The sequence below is a fragment of the Antedon mediterranea genome, chromosome 7 (assembly GCF_964355755.1).
Source record: "Antedon mediterranea chromosome 7, ecAntMedi1.1, whole genome shotgun sequence".
In the NCBI taxonomy this organism is placed as follows: domain Eukaryota; kingdom Metazoa; phylum Echinodermata; class Crinoidea; order Comatulida; family Antedonidae; genus Antedon; species Antedon mediterranea.
The window spans coordinates 21,871,012-21,896,495 of NC_092676.1; the positions used below are offsets into that span (position 1 = coordinate 21,871,012).

General features: G+C 33.3%; 1 protein-coding gene across 1 annotated transcript; it reads right to left on the bottom strand.

Moving 5' to 3' along the window:
• Positions 1 to 260: 260 nt before the first annotated feature.
• Positions 261 to 22,413, bottom strand: LOC140055275 (uncharacterized). Its single transcript, XM_072100574.1, has 10 exons — positions 22,132 to 22,413; positions 21,788 to 21,999; positions 21,515 to 21,641; positions 21,187 to 21,281; positions 20,439 to 20,625; positions 3,547 to 3,758; positions 3,082 to 3,208; positions 2,538 to 2,632; positions 1,756 to 1,942; positions 261 to 1,164 (listed from the first exon to the last, which is right to left on the bottom strand). Exons 1-10 carry the CDS (start codon positions 22,310 to 22,312, stop codon positions 1,046 to 1,048), a joined length of 1,542 nt encoding a protein of 513 aa, XP_071956675.1. The 5' UTR covers positions 22,313 to 22,413; the 3' UTR covers positions 261 to 1,045.
• Between the last annotated feature and the right edge of the window lie 3,071 nt (positions 22,414 to 25,484).

A 25,484-nucleotide genomic window follows, 5' to 3' on the forward strand; every position in this document is an offset into this window, starting at 1 on the left:
CTTTGAATTAACTAATTAAAATATTCACGAACATGCGCAAACGAATTAAACTATCGTTAGCATGGAAACATTTAAAAAAAATCAAATATTGAGGGAGCTATTAAAAATAAGCCGGCGGTACATTTGAACAAAGTGCAACTTTGCAGTGCAGAAACGTGGTTGCTTGACTACGCCTAGAATAAAATCAATGTACGATAACTTTAAAAAACTTCTTGAATTTCGTCAATTTGACATACCATTTTTAATGAACTACTTTCAATATTATTATTCAGGGTCTATGTTTATATCAGAAATTAAATAAATAATAATAATAAAAATATACATCATAAGCATTCTTGATTCAATGTGATATAAGAGATAAAAACTAAATTTATGTTGGACTTACGAGTATGTGCTGATGTTCGTCAAATGTAAACACATTTATGTATGACCAGAGAAGAGTGAATTTCACTCTTCCCTGGTATGACGTATCGTGTTTTTGTTATCGTATCCGTAAGTTTTCGAAAAACTAATCCAAATGGACATGCTGCAGCAACATCCACCACACAAAACACGTTCACAGCCATGTAACGTTTGATATAGTTATTACTTGTTTACTTCCTTCGCTATGGCAGGATTTGTATATTATTGGAAACAGCAATAATGAAATCAAATTAACAAATATTCGCTATTATAAAAGGGAACGGATAAATGCTGTTTCAAGGGTCAGTATAACAATCTATACGGGTTTGTTTTCCATACCAGAGTCCCGCAATTCGATTCATCGGCTGCACTTGTTTAAATTACGTCTGTTCTGTAAAACTAACTGTGCATCACTCGTTTTAACTTGCAAAAATATAACGATTTATTGTTCGAGTCACTTGTGTTTCATATTTAGATCTTCATTTTAATTATACTCTTCTATTATAAACTGATTGGCTAATACGATAAAAGTTGTCAGCCAATGATATATAATATAAAGTAACAATACCAACAATAACTAAGACCTGTTACCATTAATCTACCACACCTATTACCCGTCATAATAAAGTAGACCACTGCGATTTTAAATTTCAAATTTGATGTGATCTTTTAAACTAGACTCTTTCATTTTCTCTTCGTATAATTTATCAAAAGCTTCATTTTGAGCGACAGTAAATTGGTTTTTCCAATCACCGACTTGACCTGTAAATTAAGTTTAAAAAATAATGAATTGTTCTCTAATACATAGTAAATTGTTCTAGATACGGACTAAGTGATAGCATAGCACACTTAGACTTGTATCTATAATCAGTCACAATCTACCTTTTCACAACTGCAGCATTATTATATTAGTATGTGTTCATGTATCGAATGGTAAAATTGTGTTATGAATTGATTGAATACGGTAACGACCCATGGCGTCTGTGGCACCATTACAACTGTAAGAGACCCTTTAAAATAACGATCGTATCAACTCTCTTTGATTTTTTTAATGAATTAAATTGCGCTTTCAAATTTGTATTGTAATTTTAGATGAGTTTTTTAAATAAATTGAAATGGAAAGCAATACAAAGTATTGATTGATTGATTGATTCTTTTTTTTATTAATACAGTGTTGCTAGTAGCCGGTTCATTTCACCGTTGTAAGATTGGATACATTGTTACATCCAATTGTTGTATAGTATAGTAGCACATTTTAGGATAGTACAGTAATAGACTACTCATTAGACATAGTTTTATTAATTCCATCGAAAACCAACACAAATCTGTTATGGAAGAATTTAATTCAAATACCTTTTCGCAATAGTTTGAATGGAATCGCTTCTCGTATTTTATCTGGAACCGAATTCTTTGGTAACTTTCCGTCAAACTTGTTCTTCATTCTTGAAAAATCAGCAATGTTTACGAGTTTATCTAAAGTCTCTGTGGATGTCGGTTGTCCTAAGAAAGTTGCAAGTTCATCAATAACAGATCGAATATTCTACAAAAAGGGTTACAGATCATTATATGCTCGGAAATACTAAGCCTATTTATGTTATAATGTTGTTGGATATTGGTCAATAGTCAGCACGAAATGAGAAGGAAATTTAAGACTGTTATCTCGCTTTCGAGACACATTCGACGATGATCAACATCCTCCTAGACACGCGGATTTCTGCGTTAGTAAAGTTAGGTTTTACAGTAGAAGAAAGAACATCATAAGAAGGAAATGAAAACATGCAAAACTTTACTTTGTCATGATTGGTCATTTATTATTGTTTTTTATTTAAATCGACAAAATGCAGTTAAAAAAATCATTAAATCGACAAAATTCAGTCCAGATAATGGGCTTATACGCAAGCGTATGATAAAATAAAGGAGGAAAAATAAATTGCTCATCCTTATACCACTTGTTAATTTAAACAGTGTGGTGGTTAGGTCACGGCGAATGCGATTATGGCGATAATTAGTTGTTGATTGATGCCGATATTACGTCATTATTTTTAAAACTCTAGCATTACGATTACGCATGCAGAAATATGTTATGTTGAAACCCCACCATGTACTGTAATCACACTTCCAGTGTTCACACTTACCAGTTTCATATCCTCGTAAGTTGTAAAGTAAAAGTTATTTTCATTCCTGTGTTTCCAGTAGTTTAAGTTAAAATTAAACCAAGATCGACCAGGCACTGTAAAAACATTATATATATGTTTTTAAAGGCATGCATACTAAGGTGATGTTTGCAAAATGTGGAATGATAAGAAATTGTAATTATAGATAATTCCTTAATGGTATTTTTCATTTAAAGTGAAAGAAAACTAACGGAATATATATGCCATTTTTTGCTGAGAAATTAATTAATTATTATTTTTATTTAAAATATATTGGATCTAATTTAAAAAGTTTGATATAAAAGTTATGTCATCCAAGATATTTATCTGTTGTTGCTTGTTTAATTTAGTCGTTGTTTTTTAGTAACAGGGATTAAGTTAGTTATTTATTTACACAGGTACGTTGGCTTTGGTACATTTACGTTGGTGTGTAACTAAACCAGAAATTGCCCAAATCGTACATTAAAGAAAAAACAGTAAAAATGTCTTACTCCCCGAGTTAAAGAAAGAAGAATTATTTACTTACTATTTTCAGACATGAAACATCGCAAGAAATTGTCCCAAGTTTCAAATTCTTCGGAATGCCGGAAAGGTTGTGCAAAATGAAAATACGAAACCGCAGAATCTTTTGGATTTCTAACCAGAAATACAATCTGAGATAGACAAGGTAATCATATTAAATGTTGCTTTAAACTAAAGCGTTGAATCTTTTAGCAAGCTAGTATCTTCAAAATTACTGAATAATGACACTGCTGAGTATCACTAGCTGGATCTCAATGGAGATAAACAAATAAACTAATTAAGCAAAAAGCTAAATGCAAAACAGCCAGAAAAATATGCAGAGCTTTCGGGTAGTACTAGCCCTTCATCACTGTTGTGCTAGGTAGGTGTATATGTTTTTTTAAAGTAGTTACCCAGTATTATAATTTATAAACATTTCCAGTCTGTTGATGAATGATGTTAATGAAAATGTGTTACTAAAAATAAGTACCTTTGCTTTTCCGTTTAATGCAGCTTTAGGTAAGAGTTCTTCGTGAATATGCGTCACAATTACGCGTTGATGGTCACGTGATGTCTGTTCACATTTATTTATTATGTCCAAATATTCCAATGGTATCAGATGAATTCCAAAAATCCTTTCTGCTTTTTCGTAATCGCCATTTGCTAAAATGCTTTTTACAATCTCTGCCATCCAATGACTTCCTGTTTTAAAAAAATTAACATGTAGGCTAGAAAAATTTGACAGTAAATGTTGACAAAAAAACACAACATCGAATTACTAATTTATTAATTGCATCAAGGTCTTCCTTGATTGCATTACATCTTAGAAAAAATTCCGCCCCTACGTGATCAGAAATATTTCTGAATTGTTGACTGTTGTTGGAAGTAAGACAACTATGAGTCACTCCACTTTTGATCTTGCAATTCTATGGAAAACATGCTTATCTTTTAATTTGTAATAACTTGAAAACATGATTTTGACTGCAATCACACATAAGAATATGACCAAGATATGTACCTTTCTCAACCTAAACATGTGTTTTACCAAAAAGTTTAGTAATGGAATTACCTTCACAAACACTTACCAGTTGTTGGAGACCATCAACTGAGGGAGCAAGTAAAACAAGGTCATCCACATAACTAAGATGAATTCAAAATAATACATTGACAACCCTGTTTCAATCCATTTAGTCTAGAGTTAAGAGTACTAACATATGTAGAGGGGACATAACCCTACACTGGCAAATTCTATACTGTAAATGGATTTGAAACAGAGACCCCCAACGTATCACAAAACTCTGTTTCTCATACCAACATTTGAGCAATTTGACAATACAAAGATTCATACCACTATTAATGAGCTTACTATAAAGAGCCTTGTGATTGACCCAATCAAAAGCCTTACTGGCATCTAGAAAGCAGGCAAAAACTGGCCGACTACCATTTCTATTTTAGTAGTCAATGAAATGTTTTAACAAGTATCAGTCGAGTGTTTTGCTTTAAATGCAAATTAAAAGGCCTATAATAAAATAAATTGATATAAAAGGGTGCAAAAAGGGAAAAGAAAGTGATTCCAGAAGAATACAATTCCATTGGAGAAGACATTGGAGGAACTAAAAGATAACGTATCCAGAGCAGACTGAAGAACAGAAGTCGAAAAACAGAAGACGGAAGAAAATAGGAATGTGTAGAACATAAAGAAAAAAAGAATGTTATCTCATGACTGCAACAGTATCATAAAGTATTGTTTTTTTTTTTCGTATTTATTTGTGTCTTTTTTTTTTGTTAACTATGTAATGAATGTTATTTCCCTTTAAAAAAAAAAATTATTTCTATACATAATGTTGTTCCTGATTGTGATGGCTTCTATTTCCTTATATAAATAGCCTATACAGTTTTACGCACAAACAAGATCCTATGTAGTTTTACTTTCTTTATTCAATATCCATTCATCTCACATGTTTTCTCCCATCCCATAATATAGTATTTCCAGGAACCTCCCGACTTTTGCCCAATTTATAATTGCGGCCGGCATTACACTCTGATCATGACTACAATTAGTACACTATATATTGTCGGAGGCCTCACACTTGGTCCTAGACGCAACTACTTCAGGGTTGCTTCACATACATCTCTTTCGTAATTCGCATTCTTTGTTCTTGCAATTGTTGAATATATATGTGAACTTTATTCAATCAATCGTACATTTGTTATAATGGTAACCACAATAAGATATAATATTACAGTAGATTTTTACAAAAAAACAAGACCAATATAGATATTAATTATAAAATATATACAATGATTATTTACAGTAATGATAATAATAAAAAGTATTTGTTTATATTGAATATTATTGGAAACCGAAGTTGAATAATAAAATACTGGAAAGTTTAATTAGAAGTTTACAATCAATGGAAAGGATGAAAACATATAATATTGTAAGTATTAAAAGTAGCAGTGTTTAGGGAGATTACTGTATATTGGCAACGGCCTACAGTTGAACATGGTTTTAAACAAAAGTTATATATTGATTGATTGAATCGGGCATCACTATGAGCAAAGCTTTAAAATGTGATGTCCTATGTAACAATTAAAAATTGGAAAAAATAAATAAATAAATAAATTACAATAGAAACAATAACAATTAGTAAATATATATGTAAACAATAGAGACAATAAGCAATAATCATAAATGACAGTTGAATAATAAAAAAAATATATATATTATTATATATGTAATAACAATTTCAAAAATATGACCAGAATAGATCATTCATAAAAAAAAAGAAAAAAAAAAGAAATCGATAATGAAAAATATTTTGTTCCTAATACGTTGTGATTTTAGGTATTAGAATATTTTTTGAGGAGATTAGTATGAATTGTTTTTTTAAATAGTCCTATACTCTTGATTTCTCTTACTGAGTTTTCAATGCTATTCCATGTCTTGGCACCCCTATAGCATATACTCTGTTGTCCTATTTTGGTTCTTTTTAGTACAGTGGTATAGTTTTTTTTATTCCTGGTATCATAATTATGTGTTGATTCAATTGTTTGAAAGTAAGTGTCAAACGTAATTGGGAGCTGTTTATTATGAAATTGGAAGAGTAGTATTGCCATATGTTTTTTATAAAGATCGAATATATTTAATGTGTTGGTTTGTATAAATAGCGGTTGGGAAGGATGTTGATAGTGGACTTTGCATATAATTCGTAGTGCTTTTTTCTGGAGGATGTGAAGTCGGTTTAATTTACTTGGTCCGAAGGAGCCCCATACTACTATTGCATACGTTAAATGGGGAAGGATTATAGATTTATAAATTTGCAATAGAGTCATATATGGTAAAAAATACTTTAATTTATTCAGAATTCTTATTATCTTTGAAACTTTGTTTGCAATGCCATCAATATGGGTACAGAAGGACAAAAATTTGTCTAAGGTAACTCCTAAGAATTTGATATGGGTTACCTCTTCAAGTGTGGTGTTATTTACGTATAGTTGCATGTCTGTGAAGTCGGTTGAATTCTGGCGCCCTCTAAAGATTATGTATTTAGTTTTATTTGTATTAATTGAGAGTTTGTTAGCTCTAAACCAAGTGGTTAGTCGTTGTAATTCGCAGTTTAGTATATTACATGCAACTATGGGGTCATTATGTTTGAGGAATATGTTTGTATCGTCCGCGAATATAATAAGTTCGACAACTTTGCTTACACAAAATATGTCATTTATAAATAACAAAAATAGCAATGGGCCAATGATAGATCCCTGTGGAACACCAACTTTTACTTCTCTTTTTATTGATTTGTGTGATTCAATAGTAACATACTGAGTTCTGTGGTTTAGGTAACTCCTGAACCAGTCTAACACAATACCACGTATGCCATAGCATTTCATTTTATTGATTAGTATTCTATGATCGATCGTATCGAAAGCTTTCGACAGATCTAGGAAAACACCTATAATGAATGAGTTGTTATCAATTGCTGATGTTATTTTTTCTAGTGTGTGTAGTAGAGCATGTGCAGTTGAATGTTTTTGTCGGAATCCATATTGAGATTGATTTATTATGTTGTATTTATTAAGGTATGAAATGGTTTGGTCGTAGACAACTCTTTCATATATTTTAGAAAGACATGGTAAGATTGATATGGGTCGATAATTATTAAGGTTTTGCCTATCGCCACTTTTAAAAACAGGTATAGTTTTGGCACATTTTAGTTCATCAGGGAATCGGCCAGTGGCGAGCGAAACGTTTATTAAGTGTGAAATAGGTTTTGTAAGGTAGACGGGATTGTACTTGATATAGTAAGCACTGATATCATCGTGACCTGGTGTTTTATCTGTTTCTAATTCATTAATGTATGTCATTATTTCGTATTCTGTTGTGGGTCTGAAATACATAGAATTAAGGTAGTTACCAGTCAAATATGACGTTGGATCAATGGCAGGGTTGTTATCATGGTTAATTTTGTCAGCTAATTGTTTCCCAATATTAATAAAGTAAGAATTGAATGCATCGGATTTTGTTTCTGGGTTAGTGTATGTCTCTGTCCCATGTTTTAGGTTTGATGGCAGTTTGGATTTTGTCTTCCTACCTAAAAGTTGATTAATGGCATTCCACGTTTCTTTTATATTATTTTTATTTTTTTCAAATTTATTAAAATAGTATTCCTTTTTTCGTTTTCTAATAATATTGGTAAGTACGTTTCTATAGTTTGTATATTTAGATTTATTTATGTTTGTCGGTCTACGTTTGTATTTGCTATATAATTTGTTTCTAGTAACAATTGACTTAGCAATTGATTCCGTTATCCAAGGAGATTGAAGTTTATTAGCTTTGAGTTTAATCTTTTTTATTGGAAAGCATATATTAACTAATGATTGCAGAGTTGTGGAAAAATGTTGATATGCTTTGTTTGCGTCATTTTATTCTAGGACATCCTGCCACTGTTGATTTGCAAGTTCATGCTTAAAATGATCAATGTTGTACTGTTTATTTTCGCGTTTATAACAGTATACGTTGTTATGATAATGGTGAGTTTCGGATGTGTTTATGCAGAATATTGGAAGGTGGTCGGATATATCCGAATATATGATACCAGTGTTTATGTTATTTGTTAGATGGGAATTGTAGAGAATATTATCTATTATGGAAGCAGAGTTTTCTGTTATTCTTGTGGGCTTATTAATAAGAAAAGTGAAGGACTGGGACTGGATATTGTCAAGGTGGGATTCGATGTTTTTGTCTCTCATGTGTTGACTAATGTCTAAGTTCATATCACCAGTAATGTATGCTAGCTTATTTTCTTTGTTAATCATCTGCATGACTATTGACAACTGATTGTTGAAAGTTTGTACATTTGTATCAGGGGGCCTATATATTACTCCGCAAGATATTGTTTTATTTTCTATTTTAACATCAATAAATATAGATTCTCCTTCGGTCAGTATTGAAGCGAGGTCATTTCGCATCTCGTAACTAAGGGTTTCTGATAGATAAAGGGCAACTCCTCCTCTTCGTCCTATCCTATCTTTATGGATAAATGTATATTTTGGTATTTCGTACAGTGATGTTGTAGAATTAGGAGAAATCCATGTTTCTTCTAGGGCAATAATTGAAAAGGAGTGATTTATTGAATTAATCAGATTCAAAATATCATCAAATTTGTTGACCATGCTACGGCAGTTCAGGCTTAGAATGGAGAAGTGATTGGCATGTATCGAGTTCTTAAAACTTAGATTAAAATCGTTTATCTGGTAATATTTAGTTTCTTCAATATTGATATCATCATTATGGTTAATGTCATTTAAGCTAAATATCATAATGCAATTTTAAAGTTTAAAAAAGAAGAATGGTCAGAGAAAAGATTTAAAAAAAAAAACAAAAAAAAAACAAAAAAAACCAGTATAATTAAGATAACTAATTCAGGTCAACCGAACAATGTGGTTGCTCCGTCATATTATTAGTATACATATATTTTGCTAAGTAAAAACAATTGAGTGCGAAATGTGTAAACACAGTGATAAATCTTAATTACAGCACTAATCCTATTTTCACCCACCCTCAACCCCACCATCCCCCAACCCCATCATCCCCCAACCCCTCCCCCACCAACCCACATCGTTCCAATTTTATCCCATTCTTAATCCAAATCATAATACTTAATAGTGTGTGAATGAAAGCAATAGGGAGTCGTGTATTGTGTTAAGCAATTGAGTTTTTCACTACTTGATTAAAAAATAGGCAAAGTATGTGACACACAACACAGCAACAGATTACGTAACATGGTATTTAAGTCAGTGTGCCAATTCTTTCACCTGCTAATGTTTAGGTTATGTAAACACATAATCGCGATCGTGTTGATGTTTCAATTCCGTACAGTTTGAATTCTCCTAGTGGATACAATAAGTGATACCCATTTTCTGCATATGGTTTAATGCTGTTATAGTTAGGCAGGATATAGTCACAAATTGAATTCAATTAAAAACAAACGAACGAAAATAAAGAAGTTATGTATACATTTTACCGTTAATGTAAAGGTTGCCATTTCTGAATACAGTCTTTTTACCTTCTTCATACGCTTTCTTCATAACTTCTCGCAGGCCTCGCTTTTTGATAATATCTGCTACTGGCATATCTTCTAGTACAAACATCTCGGAATTTTTCAGTATAGACTTAGCTCTTCCGAGTACTTCAAATCTCTGTGGTCGATATATAAATTTAACAATGATATGTCTTGGCTTACCACTTATTGTTGATGGTTTTCCTGTGCGATGAGCCGTTTCAATGACGATGTCGTTTAGGTTGAGTGTTTTATTTAGTAATTCCTTAATCTTTTTTGTTGCATCTTCGTTTGGTTCCTCAGTTATCCCACCAAATCTCAGGTTAAAACTCCTTGAATACCGTTCAAGATTCAGAATATCATTTTGTATACTGGTAATTTTTTTCTTTTCTGTTTCAAGTGTTGTTGAAATATCTTTCATTTCGCTATCATACGTTGTTACTTTCTTTTCAAGATCGTTGATTGACTCGGAGGTAAACGTAATGGATTTCTCCATATCTAATTGTTTTGCCTCCATTGAGTCAATTCTATTCATAATTGAGGTTTGATTTTTAAGTACAGAGTCTAGTTTTGTTTGCATTTCAGTTGTTAGCGTTTTAATTTCCCGCCTTAATAACTGGATTTCGCTGGTTTCTTCGGTGGGTGTCGCCTGGGTCGTTGAGGTGTCCGGAGGGGTACGTTCAGTTTGGTCCTTTTTTCTGACCATTTTCTTAGTTTTAGATCAAAAGACGATGACAGCATTAACCAAATTGTAATACTCACTTATGTAGCACAGTTGTCTTATGGCTATTTTTGGCAAAACCTTACTTTATTTTTAATGAAGACGGAGCACTGTTTATACGGTTGCTAACTCATGATGCGCCCTCAACTAATTGATTGAATAAGCCTAGAGGAAGGATATAATAAAAATAAGTAAAAAATACAATATTCAGAACTATCACTTACCAGCCTTTGAGTATGTTACAATAAACACATCATCATCGCGCACGATAAACTTCCGTATTCGCTCAGGCATATCCACTCGCACTCGGGGTAAATATCTATCACCCTCAATTTCCACAAACCCAGCATACTGTCTGTCATATTATTGATGTTGTGATTCTCTGTGTTTAGAGAAGGATGCTTTAGACCAGGTCCGCCTTATTATTAGCCAATCAAAATTGTATAATTTTTGGAGGGAAAATGTTATCCTCCTCTGAAGCCTAAAATTTGCATATCCAGTATAAAAGTGGAATGTAATAGATCAAAGAATATATATCACAAGAATGAGTATTCCGCGATTTTTGCATGAGAAACTTGTAACAGAGAGCTCCAGTGAATGATGCCCGCCCTCATAAGGGCGGATGTATACATACTAAATAAGACTTGATTTAATAGACATGATACATGTCGCATTAAATAGAATTATGATGATAGTTTTTGCAATTGTAAACTATTTTATAACACATATTTATTAACAAACTAGTGTTTATTCACTTTTACAGACAATTATTTACTAGCATGCTAAGTTAGTTCACAAAAAAGGCCTAACACAGCAACACCAAAAATCAACGAATATTACTCAGCACGGCATATTCTTTACCATTGCCGTGTACTACTGTACGCCCGGTAAATTAAGTATTGTTTTTATGATATAAATTAGTATAAAACACATGTTATTAATAGGAAAAAATGTTAAATGTCATTAACATTTATTTGTTTTACCAGAAACAAGTTAAATATAGGAATATTATTAAACTATCCTTCGTGAAAACGCGTAAACACCAACACGCCCGGTCACGCTATCGTAGCGCCCGGTTGATAAAGCAAACTGTTTATACGGCAGTTTTTACTAAATAAATTGCATAAAACGAACAATTAAATATCCAAATAGTATTTAACATGATGTTGGCATGTAGTTGATAACATTTTTATCATCGGAAAATACTCCGGTGGTCCAGCCTTTGATTAGTGAAACCTTCACAAAAAGTTGTATACATCCCAGATACATCCACACTTATGGCGGCGCCCTACCACATGGACAATATTACTGTTACAGGGAAAATCGCGGATTACTCATTCTTGTGATATATATTCTTTGAATAGATATTAAGGGGAGAAGAGAGAATAAGATCAGAGTAGATAAACGAGACGAGAGAATAAGATCAGAGTAGATAAACGGAAAGATGATAAAGAATATTAAGGCTTGACTGGTAGTGGTAGAAAGATGTATTAATCGAATTTCAAGGAATAAATGTTCTAGTTAAGTTAAATATACTTTTTGTATGAGTTATCATTCAGTGACAGTGTACGTCGCGTGGAAATATATACGCCTGAGAAAGCTCGGAACCAACTAAAGATAAATTCACTACATGGTGGCAGCGGTGAAAATTTTTGTTTACATGATTTAAGTATCAAGAAGAAGAAGAAGAAGAAGTGACAGTGCCTACTCTACGGGCCTGTTATATCAGTAACCAAAAAGTTAAATGGTTACGAAGATCTGGATTCCTGACAGTTTTTATACCGTGCGTTGTTTGGATATTACAACGAAGAAGAAGTACTGTTGAGCTCAAGAGTAAGACTGCTGGATATTCATCGGAGATACTGTATATATTCACCGAGATCTGAAAGAAGAAGACTGAAGTAACAGAAGGAAGCCCAGTAAATTTTGAGAAGATTTGCAAAGCTGACTTTGTAAACTATTTTTTATTTCGAAAGTAAATTTTTGTACGGAGCGAACTTGGAACGTTGTTTGTGACTTTGAAGTAAATTAATGTCTTAGATTGTATTGCATTTAAAAATTCATGTGGATTTCATATTTTTTACATATCTGAATGGAATCAAGGTAATACAAATACTTTTATAACATATTTTGTATACATAAGTTTACATATTTCATTAGTAAAATTGTTATTAGCATGACAACTTTAAGATCGGGTAAAAATATAGATAAGACTATGTCAGACAAAGATACTAGGGAAGATATGGTTGACCAAGAAGAGGTTGACCAAGTCAATGAAATATATATGATAAAATGGCTAGGGATATTGATTTGCCCGAAATACCCGGCGGTATGCCTAAAGATATGATGCTCGAATATTTTCGAATGAAGTTCGAGGCCGAAAACAAAAAGTTAGAATACCAATTAAGATTAGAAGCAGATATAGAGCAAAGAAAAATTGAATCACAAGAAAGAGTGAAAATGATGGAATTAGAAAATAGGTCTAGCTACAATAATGCTAGGAATATAGTAGATGAAATGAAGGTAAAGGTTCCTACTTTGAAGGAATCAGATGATATTGATATATATTTTAGAACATTTGAACACTTGGCAGAAGCCACAGGTTGGGATAAGAATACGTGGTCCGCTAGGTTAGCACCTGAACTGTCTGGTAAAGCTAGGACAGCATATGCATCCTTAACCGTAAAAGAATGTGTAGATTATGATACCTTAAAGAAGGCAATCTTAGAAAAGTATGATGTGTCCGCAGAGACCTACAGATTTAAATTTAGAAATTCAAACAGAGTTAAAGATATGTCCATCAGGGAATGGCTGAATGAGCTCTCCCATTATTTAAAATGTTGGATGAAATGTGCTAATGTAAAAGAAGATGATGCTGCAGGCATTATTGAAATGATTATAATGGAACAGGCACTTGATAAAATGCCTGAAGATCTGAGGCTTTATCTTAGAGATAAACAAGTAAATAAGAGCTATTATATGGCTATGATAGCCGATGATTATATAGCTAATAGAGGTGGCCGTGGCTATTGGAATGCCGTAAATTCTGAAAATAAGCCTACGTATTATAAGGGTCAAGAAAATAGTAAACCTAAGAATAGTACGACTCAGAATAACCCTGGAGCTAGGCAGCAAGGATACAATAGGTATCGCGGAAGGGGAGGCAAATTCCATAACTATGGTAGAAATTTCCAACAGAGAGAACCTTCAAATGAATGGATTAATGGCCTATGCTTTAATTGTAAAGAGAAGGGACATAAAATAGGGGATTGTCCTAAGATGGTAGCAAAAGGAAAGACTAGTGACACTAAGAAGGGCCCGAATGTGAAAGATGGCTTAAGATGTGAAGGACTAAAATCAGATAGACCCCAAGTAGTTATAGATAGTGTAGAAAATAAAATGGAGAAATGTACAATACCAGGAAAATTAGAAGGACAGGATATAACTATGCTTAGAGACTCGGGATGTACCCAGTCAGCTGTTAAGGAAAGTCTAGTGCCTAACAAATGTTACTTGCCAGGAAAATGGGTTACGTTAAGAGGTATAGGAGGCGATATTACCGTCCCCTTAGCTGAGGTAGCTATAGAAAGTAAGATAGTGACAGGAAAAGTGATTGTAGCCGTAATCGAAGGATTACAGAGGGACATGTTATTGGGTCATGATTTGGACCAGAATTGTGGGGAAACAATGGCTAAAGAAATGTTCGTCCTAACTAGGGAGCAAGCCAGAATAGAAAATGATGTTAGAAGACAAGACGAAATGATATTGTTAGGGAAAGATAGTAACTTTAAGCCGATAGAAGAGCCGCCTAAAGAAACTAATGTACAATTGTTGAAAACAGTAGTAAATGACAACAAAGTAAATAAAACTAAGTGTTTAGATGATATGAATGGAACAGAAATGAATAATTTGTTTGACGAAAATGAGGATAAAGCTAAAGATAAAACCGTCAAACATAAAACTTATGAACAACAGCACAAGCTGAACCTAACTAAACAAGAACTGATCAAATTGCAAACTAAGGATGACTCACTCAAAGGAGTGTTTGACAGGGTAGTCCCTATAGAAGAAATAGGTCAGCATAGGGTATGTTTCTTTATGAGACAAGGTATATTGATGAGAAATTGGAGTAGTATTAAAGATAAGAATAACCAAGTGGAACAGATTGTATTACCCACTCAGTGTAGACAGGGTGTATTACACTTAGGTCATAATGTGCCATTTGCAGGTCACATGGGTGTTGAGAAAACTAAAAGTAGGATCCTGAACCAATTCTATTGGCCAGGTATATTTAAAGATGTGGTAGTCTATTGTAAAGTCTGTAAGGAATGCCAAAAGGTAGATAAGGGTAAAAGTAAAAGGAAACATACTTTGATACCATTACCGATTATAAGTACACCATTTAAACGTATAGCGATAGATATTGTTGGACCCTTATCTAGAACAAGCCGTAATAACAAATATATGCTTACTATAATTGACTATGCTACGAGATATCCGGATGCTATCCCGTTACCCAATGTTAGAGCTGAAACAGTAGCCAGGGCTCTAATAGAACGTCTTTACTAGAGTAGGATTACCCGAAGAGATTGTACATGATCAAGGAACTAATTTCATGTCTTCAATTATGCAATCTATATGTAGTATGTTGGGGATTAATCAATTAAAGACTACAGTGTACCACCCCCAAAGCAATGGGCTTGTTGAAAGATTTCACGGTACATTGAAAAATATGATAAGGACACTTACAGTTAAGCAAAGAAAAAATTGGGATAACTACATACCCCCCTTTCTGTTTGCATACAGAGAAGTTCCTTGTAAAGCGACGGGCCATTCACCTTTTAAATTGCTTTATGGTAGAGAGGTGAGGGGACCCTTGAGTTTACTCAAAAGTAATTGGGTAGAAGATGAAGAAACATCTACTGATGTTATCAAATACATGTTAGAAATAAGAGAAAAAATGGAGGAATTAATGAAAGATGCTAATGTAAACAAACTTGAACAACAAGAAATTATGTCCCACAATTATAACAAGAATGCTATTGATAGAGAATTTGTAGAAGGGGACAAAGTGTTGATATTCCTTCCAGTAGGAAATAGTAAGTTAGACAGTAAATGGCAAGGCCCCTTCACTGTTACAAAAAAGGTCAATGATGTAAATTATGAAATATACATAGGAGGTAGAAGAAAAGAAAAACAAATTCTACATGTTAATATGTTAAAGAGATGGTATGATAAAGTAGAAATAAGTAAAGATGGTTATTATGTAGTAACAAATGTTCAGTCGATAGAAGAAGTAGACTTAAATGAAACAGTCCATGACAATGAGTTAGATAGTGAAATAGACATAGGATTGTCTTATCATCAATCACAAACATGGAGAGATGTTAACGTTAGTAGTAATTTAAATGATACACAAACTAAACAATTAACAGAATTGTTAAAGTACCAACAGAATGTATTCTCGGATGTACCAGGTAGAACTCACTTAGTGACACATGAAATTAAGACTAATGGTGAAATGCCTATAAGGCATAGGGCATATAGAACGCCCCAAGCATTAAAGGGTAAATTGAAAGAGGAATTAGATAGTATGTTGGCTATGGGTATAATAGAACCTACAGTTAGTGCCTATGCTGCACCTATTATTGCCCTGAAGAAAGGCCAGAATCAAATTAGAATGGTGACAGATTTTAGATCACTAAATAAGACTACACAATTTGACCCTTATGTTATGCCTCGCATAGACGAAATGTTGGATGAGGTATCATCCGCAATATACATAACTACGTTAGATCTAACTAAAGGATTTTACCAGGTGCCTCTGGATCCTAAGACCAAAGACAAATCAGCATTTATTACACAATTTGGACAGTATTGTTACAATGTACTTCCATTTGGTATGCAAAATAGCTCTAGTACTTTCCAAAGATTAATGGATAAGGTATTACAAGGTACTGAGGGATATGCTAAGGCATATATAGATGACATATGTATTTATAGTCAAACTTGGAAAGATCATATTTTTCATTTGAATGATGTATTAGAAAGATTAAGTAGTGCTGGATTGACAGCAAAGCCTTTGAAATGTAAAATTGCCTATGCACAGGTAGAATTTCTGGGGCATAAGATTGGTAATGGAGAAATTAGACCCATGATTGATAAGGTTGAGGCTGTGGAAAAGTTCCCCAGACCTTTGTCTAAGAAACAAGTCCGATCATTTCTCGGATTAACTGGCTATTACAGAAAATTTGTACAGAACTATGCCGATATTGCTAAGCCATTGATTGATTTAACTTTAAAGAGTAAAAGTAATACCGTTAAGTGGAATGAACAATGTGAAAATGCCTTTGTAACTTTAAAGAAACGACTTACTGATGATAATGTATTAAAAGCCCCAAATTTTGATAAAATGTTTATATTGCAAACCGATGCCTCAAATTATGGCATAGGTGCAGTGCTGAGCCAAATAGATGGTGAGGGTAATGATTATCCCATTGTGTACTTAAGTAGAAAGTTATCTGTACATGAGCAGAGATATTCTGTGCCAGAAAAAGAGTGCCTCTCTATTGTTTGGGCTATCAATAAACTTAAGTATTATCTGTATGGTTGTGAATTTCAAGTTCATACTGACCACCAGGCATTGAGATGGATGGACTCAATGAAGGGTGCCAATGTTAGACTTATGAGATGGGCTCTGTTTTTACAAGGATATAAATTTAAAGTTATTTACAAGAAAGGATCATTAAATGGAAATGCAGATGGATTAAGCCGTGCATAAATATATTATAGAGGTGTTATTAGTAGATAGTTTAAAGTAAAATGGTTTTAAATGTTAAAATTTTGGAAAGATTGACACAATCTTTTTCCCAAAAAAGGGAATGTCATATTATTGATGTTGTGATTCTCTGTGTTTAGAGAAGGATGCTTTAGACCAGGTCCGCCTTATTATTAGCCAATCAAAATTGTATAATTTTTGGAGGGAAAATGTTATCCTCCTCTGAAGCCTAAAATTTGCATATCCAGTATAAAAGTGGAATGTAATAGATATTAAGGGGAGAAGAGAGAATAAGATCAGAGTAGATAAACGAGACGAGAGAATAAGATCAGAGTAGATAAACGGAAAGATGATAAAGAATATTAAGGCTTGACTGGTAGTGGTAGAAAGATGTATTAATCGAATTTCAAGGAATAAATGTTCTAGTTGAGTTAAATATACTTTTTGTATGAGTTATCATTCAGTGACAGTGTACGTCGCGTGGAAATATATACGCCTGAGAAAGCTCGGAACCAACTAAAGATAAATTCACTAAACTGTCCTTGGTTCGGAATGATATTTTCACTAAGCTCGGTGAATTGTGTTGCCATACTGTGTAAATAGTGTACTGAGGCCGGAAAGTAATATCAAGAACAGGAATTAGAGATTAAGCTATGAATGAAGCACTAGCATTAAAAGATCAGTCAGGTGTTACGATTCAGTCATTGATTTAAATCTACTTGCATAAACAATATTTTGAACAACAGGTTGAATGGGGAGGGGAGTGGTTTGTGCAGACATGGTTAGTTCACAGATTGCTATGGATCCGTTTAAGATTGATCGGTTTGCTTTAAGCAGGTGTTATTAGTAGATAGTTTAAAGTAAAATGGTTTTAAATGTTAAAATTTTGGAAAGATTGACACAATCTTTTTCCCAAAAAAGGGAATGTCATATTATTGATGTTGTGATTCTCTGTGTTTAGAGAAGGATGCTTTAGACCAGGTCCGCCTTATTATTAGCCAATCAAAATTGTATAATTTTTGGAGGGAAAATGTTATCCTCCTCTGAAGCCTAAAATTTGCATATCCAGTATAAAAGTGGAATGTAATAGATATTAAGGGGAGAAGAGAGAATAAGATCAGAGTAGATAAACGAGACGAGAGAATAAGATCAGAGTAGATAAACGGAAAGATGATAAAGAATATTAAGGCTTGACTGGTAGTGGTAGAAAGATGTATTAATCGAATTTCAAGGAATAAATGTTCTAGTTGAGTTAAATATACTTTTTGTATGAGTTATCATTCAGTGACAGTGTACGTCGCGTGGAAATATATACGCCTGAGAAAGCTCGGAACCAACTAAAGATAAATTCACTAAACTGTCCTTGGTTCGGAATGATATTTTCACTAAGCTCGGTGAATTGTGTTGCCATACTGTGTAAATAGTGTACTGAGGCCGGAAAGTAATATCAAGAACAGGAATTAGAGATTAAGCTATGAATGAAGCACTAGCATTAAAAGATCAGTCAGGTGTTACGATTCAGTCATTGATTTAAATCTACTTGCATAAACAATATTTTGAACAACAGGTTGAATGGGGAGGGGAGTGGTTTGTGCAGACATGGTTAGTTCACAGATTGCTATGGATCCGTTTAAGATTGATCGGTTTGCTTTAAGCAGCCACATACTGTAGGGATCAACAAGCTGTTCTCAACTCCAAACAAAATTTAACATTTCAACATAATTATACTAACCATAATTAATACCGAAATTAACACAATGTAACATTTACTTGTAAACAGTAAAACTATTTCAAATACAGTACTACCAAGAGTGTCACTCTTCCCTAGTACTACTATGTGAGGCTGTAGTACACTCTCGACACACGCATTACGGTTCCATTCTAAATTGGACAAAGTTGCTCCACACCTACGGTCAAAGACCGACAGATTATATCTACCTACCCTTACAGGCGCATTTTCCACGGAAAATATTTATAATAGGCCTAAAGCATGTGTCAATATTCTGCATTATAATGCACGCTTGTGCTTCAGATATCAAGCATCAAGGACACAGGCTTTTTTCCATTCTATAGCAATCAGGTTACCCCGTGTCTGGGACCAGCTTCCCAGACCGTTGACAGATGCTGCAGTCCTAGAAAGCCCATCAGCCTTCATTAGAAAAGTTCATATTCATTTTGATTCGCTGTAACTGTTTTTTTTTCTTTATGTCTTTTATGTGTAAACTGACTTTGGGGTTGGGTTCAGCTAAAGTGATTAAGTTCACTTAGGTTGACCCTGGTCTCCCCAATTTCAGTTTTTTTTGTTTTGTATATACTTAAATAGACCAAATAAATAATGAAATGAAATTAAATTAAATTACGTAATTTACCATCTACTTATTGGTAAACGTCGGAACTCGCGGAACAAACACAGTATGATTGAATTATTATACTGTAGTCTGTTCAGCTTCTTTCCTTCCTTTCGCTTATGCAAAATATTCATCAAAATTATTAATAGTTTTGTTTTAGCGATATTTCCTTTCTAAGCTCTAATACTATAAACTGAGTGATAAAAAAAATGCTCTGACAATGCTACCTGTAACCGTCTAATAAACAACTCTTTGCTTATACTAATACAATTGTATCTATCACTGAACGTCTGACCCATACATGTTTAAATTTGAAATTTGATGCGATCTTTCAAACTAGACCCTTTCATTTTCTCTTCGTATAATTGATCAAACGCTTCATTTTCAGCGACAGTAAATTGGTTTTTCCAGTCTCCGACTTGACCTGTAAATTAAATTTTAACCATGAAGACTCTCTATTACATTATACATTATGATACCATGCATTAAAAGTACTGAATACACCTAGAGTCGTATGTAGATAACTATTAATAGTCAGTCACAATCTACATCATTACAGCTGCAGCAGTTATTGTTAAGTGTTCATGTATCGAATGGTATTATGTTATGAAATTATTCTACACCAGTAACGTTTTCGAAAATATGAGACACTTAAAAACAACGATCGAATTGACCCTCTTTAATTGTGTTTTGCTATGTATTGAAATTTTTACGGGTTCTAGATTCGACGGTTCCTGGTGGCTTAGCAAGTAGTCAGTTCATTTCGCCGTTGCCGAACACATTTTTTTTTCTTTTATTACTAAAAATATATTCATTTCATAATATTCATACCGAACACATTTTGTAGTACATTTTAAGATCGTAATAGACTCATTATATCTGGTTGAATTATTTCCTTCAAAGACCAACATAAAATCTGTCATGGCAGGATTTATTTCATACTTTTGTGAGAGAAAGATTTAAGCAAATTACCTTTTCGTAATAGATAGAATGGAATCGCTTCTCGTACTTTATCTGGAACCGAATTCTTTGGTAACTTCCCGTCATACTTTTTCTTCATTGTTGAAAAATCAGCAATGTTTACGAGTTTTTCTAAAGTATCTATGGAAGTTGGATGTCCTAAGAAAACAGCAAGTTCTTCAATAATAGATCGAATGTTCTGTAAAAAAAGATACATATACAGTAATTATTTGCTCGTAATTTATTTATGTTATAATGTTTATTCATATTGGTCAATAGTGAGCTTTCGCATCGGTACTGTAAACGAAATGATAACTGCATTTTCAATGTCTTTCGAGACACAGTTGACGATTGTTAACCTACTCCTAGACATTTAATTGATGTAATCATCGTTTATACACATATCACTGAATTTTTATTTCAGCGCTTCTTAAGCTTTCTGAAATATTATCATTCGAAGTGAGGAAAAGGGAACTGAGATCAAGCAACCAAATGCTCTTGCACATTCCAATGAGAAAACATAGCTGAGAAGATCGGACTTTCATTACTGCTGGCTCTGGAGCAATATGCCTTTACATCTTAGAAACTCGTCAGATTTGGACTTTTTAAGTTACTTCTAAATACTTACTTTTTATAATGTTTTTCTTTTTGACAGCGCTATGAACAAGGGTCGTTAGAATGGCGCTTTGAAAATGGAACGATTGATTAATTGACTTATTTTATTCACAACATGTAATTGTTTCTCAGTGTTCACACTTACCAGTTTCATGTCCTCATAAGTTGTAAGATAGAAGTTCTTTTCATTCCTGTGTTTCCAGTAGTTTAAGTTAAAATTAAACCACGAACGACCAGGCACTGTGAAAAAACTTGTTAACATTTACATTTGATTATTAATGTATTGTTATAAACTTATATTTAAAATGTTTAGGATCCAATTTAAAATTCTTATATAAAAAGTTCAATTCTCCTATTATTTTGAAATTAATCAATAAGTAATTACCTTTGTAACTCTTGTATTACTCGTTTACTTTAACAATTTAAAATAACATTTTAGATGAATGATATAGACATTTTCTTTCTTTACTTACTATTTTCAGACGTGAAACATTGCAGAAACTTCTCCCATGTTTCAAATTCTTCGGAATGCCGGAAAGTTTTAGCAAAATGAAAATAAGAAACCACGGTATCTTTTGGATTTCTAACAACAAAAACAATCTGAAATAGAAAAATCAGGTTCAATGTTGCCTCTCTATCGGTAGATCGCATTAACCTGAGCCCAAACAAACAGTGGCTTTGTTGTTTATTTCATCAATTTGAGTTTTCAGCCCGAGACTAATTTTTACTAAAAAAAAACGTAATACCTTTGCTTTTCCGTTAAATGCAGCTTTAGGCAAGAGTTCTTCTTGAATATGCGTCACAATTACACGTTGCTTGTCACGTGGTTTCTTTTCAAGTTCAATCATTGTGTTAATATATTCCAATGGTTTTAGATGAATGCCAAACATCCTTTCTGCTTTTTCATAATCGCCATTTGCTAAAATAGTTTTTACAATCTCTGCCATCCAGTGAGTTCCTGTGGAAAAAAGGCCATGGAAGAAAATGTCTTGTAATGCATGCATGGGCTTTGTTTTTTTTTGTTCGTGTTACACGTGGACCTCAACCAATAATCAAACGTCCCCTCCCCTACCCTACTTGTTACACTTACCAGCCTTTGAATATGTTACAATATACACATCATCGTCTCGCACAACAAACTTTCGTATTTGCTCATGCATATCTGCCCGCACTAGAGGTAAATATCTATCACCCTCAATTTCAACAAACCCAGCGTACTCTCCTTCCTTGGGAATGGCATTTTCGCTCATCTTTGAGAATTGTGTAGCCATTCTGTGTAAATAGTCAATGTAGACGTTTATCTAAACTCCAAGTGGCTTCCTTTCTTAGTAACTATGAAGGAATATTTGGTCGATTAATATACATTATAATAATTTGCCATGGCATAATTGGATATGAAGGTTATCAATATAATAGAAACTATTGTATTACGTCAAAGTTCACCGCGTTTTACTGTAGGCAAAAATAGCAGTGCATTTATAAGTGCAGTGAACTAGCATAAATAATAGAATCTACTTAAAACGAATAAATCATTCTTTTCTTTTGTCACCACCGTTTTTGTTTTCAATATGTATTTTTAAAATCAACAAAAATATATATTATATAAGATATTTATATTCAATTTTTAAAAATATACATTCTAAATAACCTCATTTTGTTAGCGCCGTGTTTAAATATTTTGTAGCCTAAATTCTCACATTATTATACTAGTTTTTTAACTTTGATGTGTGAATGAGTTATATACATGTTATGTCTGTTGGTGAAGATCTTTGTGAGATAGATGTGTTACCAAATGTTGAGTTTCTAACCACAAATACAACCTGAAACTAGATTTTAATTCGCCATTTTTATAAATTATAAGTGACCTTTGTGATTAAAAACACTTACGACGTTAAAATATGAGCGCAAAAACCTGACGTATGCCATAATAACGGTTAATACGGTTATGGTGTCATAGGATATACAGTATGCTGTATACTACAGTACATACAGTGTATCATAGGTAATTTTGACATAATGACGTCAACAAAAAGAAACTTGAAGGCCGGTTGAAGCCAACTGAACCGTACTGGTGGTTACATTATGGTCCTATCGGAATAATTTTAATAGGGACTTTACGAAACAGGGCGGTTAAAAGAGGACGACGGATAGTTTGTGTTTGCTCTAGAGCGTAAAATCATATAGAGTCGGCATAGCCGTTGAGTACCCTCCTGTGGCTTCCCGTCCTGTTTCGTAAAGTCCCTAATGAATAATAATAGACGTTGATATTGATACTTATAACAAAATCAATAAACCAATATTTTTTAGCAGTGGTGATGATAGCGTTTTATTTCATAGACTGTAATTTATATACTAGTCTGCATGAATAGAAACGCTAGAATATCATTTTTGTCTGAAATTCGAATCTTTATTAAAGAAGCACAGAAGCACAGAGAGAGCTGAACAAGAAAGACCTCCACGATAAACATCCTCAACTTTTTTTTTTTTTTTAATTGACAAAAGATAAACAAAAGGTCATGCACACAGACTAGATATCCACGAAGGATGATCAGTGTTTATCCAAAACACACAAACAGTCTCTGGATTCAATCTCTAGAATTATAAAGGTCTTCAATTGGAAAGAACCCAGTTGAATGTAGTCAATGGCTTGACCTCGCTTGCTTTTATTTTAAGGATACGTAAGCTTTATCAGCTTGCTTTCTGCCCCACACATTTAAGGATCCGTAAAATTTATCAGCTCGCTTACTGTCACATATTTAAGGATCCGTAAGCTTGTTCAGCTCGCTTTCAGCCACACAGTTAAGGATCCATAAGCTTGATCAGCTCGCACACTGCCACACATTTAATGATCCGTAAGTTTGATCAGCTCGATTACTGCCATATATTATTTAAGGATTCGTAAAATTGATCAGCTGGCTTAGGCCTACTGCCACATATTTAAGGATCCGTAAGCTTGATCAGCTCACTTACTGCCATATATTTAAGGAAAGGCCTTTTTATACCGTACGTTACTACTGAGCGTTATGTCCCGTTATGTAGAAAACTAACATTTTAGATTTCAAATTTGATGCGATCTTTCAAACTAGACCCCTTCATTTTCTCTTCGTACAATTTATCAAAAGCTTCATTTTGAGCGACAGTAAATTGGTTTTTCCAGTCACCGACTTGACCTGTAAATTAAAGTTAAAATGTGTCCGTTTTATGTATGTTATATATCGAATTGTCTAAAATTGTAAGAATTAACTAATTAATTAATTCACACTGGTGACGTAGAGCAACGCATCGACTCAAAGTGTATTGCGTAATCACAAGTGGAAACCAACGCCGCAAAAGTGATGCAAACAGTCGCTACGGGAAATCAATTTACGCGGCAACTAATATGGATTTTACGCAGGCTGGGGCAAAAACATTGGAAAGTTATTTTTTCGTTGCATCTAGTACGTCGCGTCGTTAGTGGGAATCATGCTTTATGGAAATAGAACGTAACCAATTTCATATATCTTTTTATTGATTCATACTATTTTATAATGTATTGATCGTGCTTATAAACTTAGTCTCATTTGAGGCTTGAGGCAGGATTTAATCCCGATTTGGAAAGCAAGCACGTTAACCACCAAGCTACACCTGCACTAAATCACTTATTAATTATTACTAGTTTAAATCTAACAAATTATGGGATGAGTAAACATATCACACAGTAAGTAGCCTTCATTTGGCGTACGTATCTTCTACTGTGTTGAAAGATATTTGCATACACGAACTTTCTTTCAATAAAATCCACAAGAGAAAATAAGGATAAAATAGAGTACACAATAAACATCTTTAGATATAAAAAAAAAATCCGTTTTAGAAATCTCTGGTAGAAAATAATAATGAATAAGAAAAAAGATGAATTTACCTTTTCGTAATATTTTGAATGGAATCGCTTAATAATCTCTTACTTTGTCTGGAACCGAATTCTTTGGTAACTTCCCGTCAAACTTATTATTCATTCTTGAAAATGCAGCAATATATAATATGTAAAGACATACAATAACCTAAGATTTCGTTAAAATGTCGTGAAAATAGATACATTGTATGCCAAGCTGATGTTATTCAATGATGCTTACATTATGGTATTACCAACATATAGTCTAGGCAAAAAATGTGAAAAAAAATGAGTTAGGGGGAGTGGAATGTTAGAGGCTGTCAACATAGCCAGATATCCTAATTAAACCCTTCTGACCACTAAACCCTTCTGACACTACAGTTTTTGCCTCGTATTAAAATGGCGGCCATTTTTCAAAATGGCCGCCATTTTTATATAAAATGTGGATAAAATCAGATCTAAATAAGGTAGATACACAATCTTGGTGTCTAAACACATGTACTTCAGACACGGAATCCATTAGGCCTTGTTGACACTTCAGTTTTTGCCTCGTATTAAAATGGCAGCCATTTTTC

Excerpts from the sequence above, each read along its gene's own strand:
- LOC140055275 (XM_072100574.1), bottom strand. The coding sequence starts at position 22,312 with ATGGCTACACAATTCTCAAAGATGAGCGAAAATGCCATTCCCAAGGAA. Across the intron at positions 22,000-22,131 it reads TGTAACATATTCAAAGGCTG|GAACTCACTGGATGGCAGAG; the intron begins GTAAGTGTAACA and ends TTTTTTCCACAG. Across the intron at positions 21,282-21,514 it reads ATGTTTCACGTCTGAAAATA|TGCCTGGTCGTTCGTGGTTT; the intron begins GTAAGTAAAGAA and ends GTTTTTTCACAG.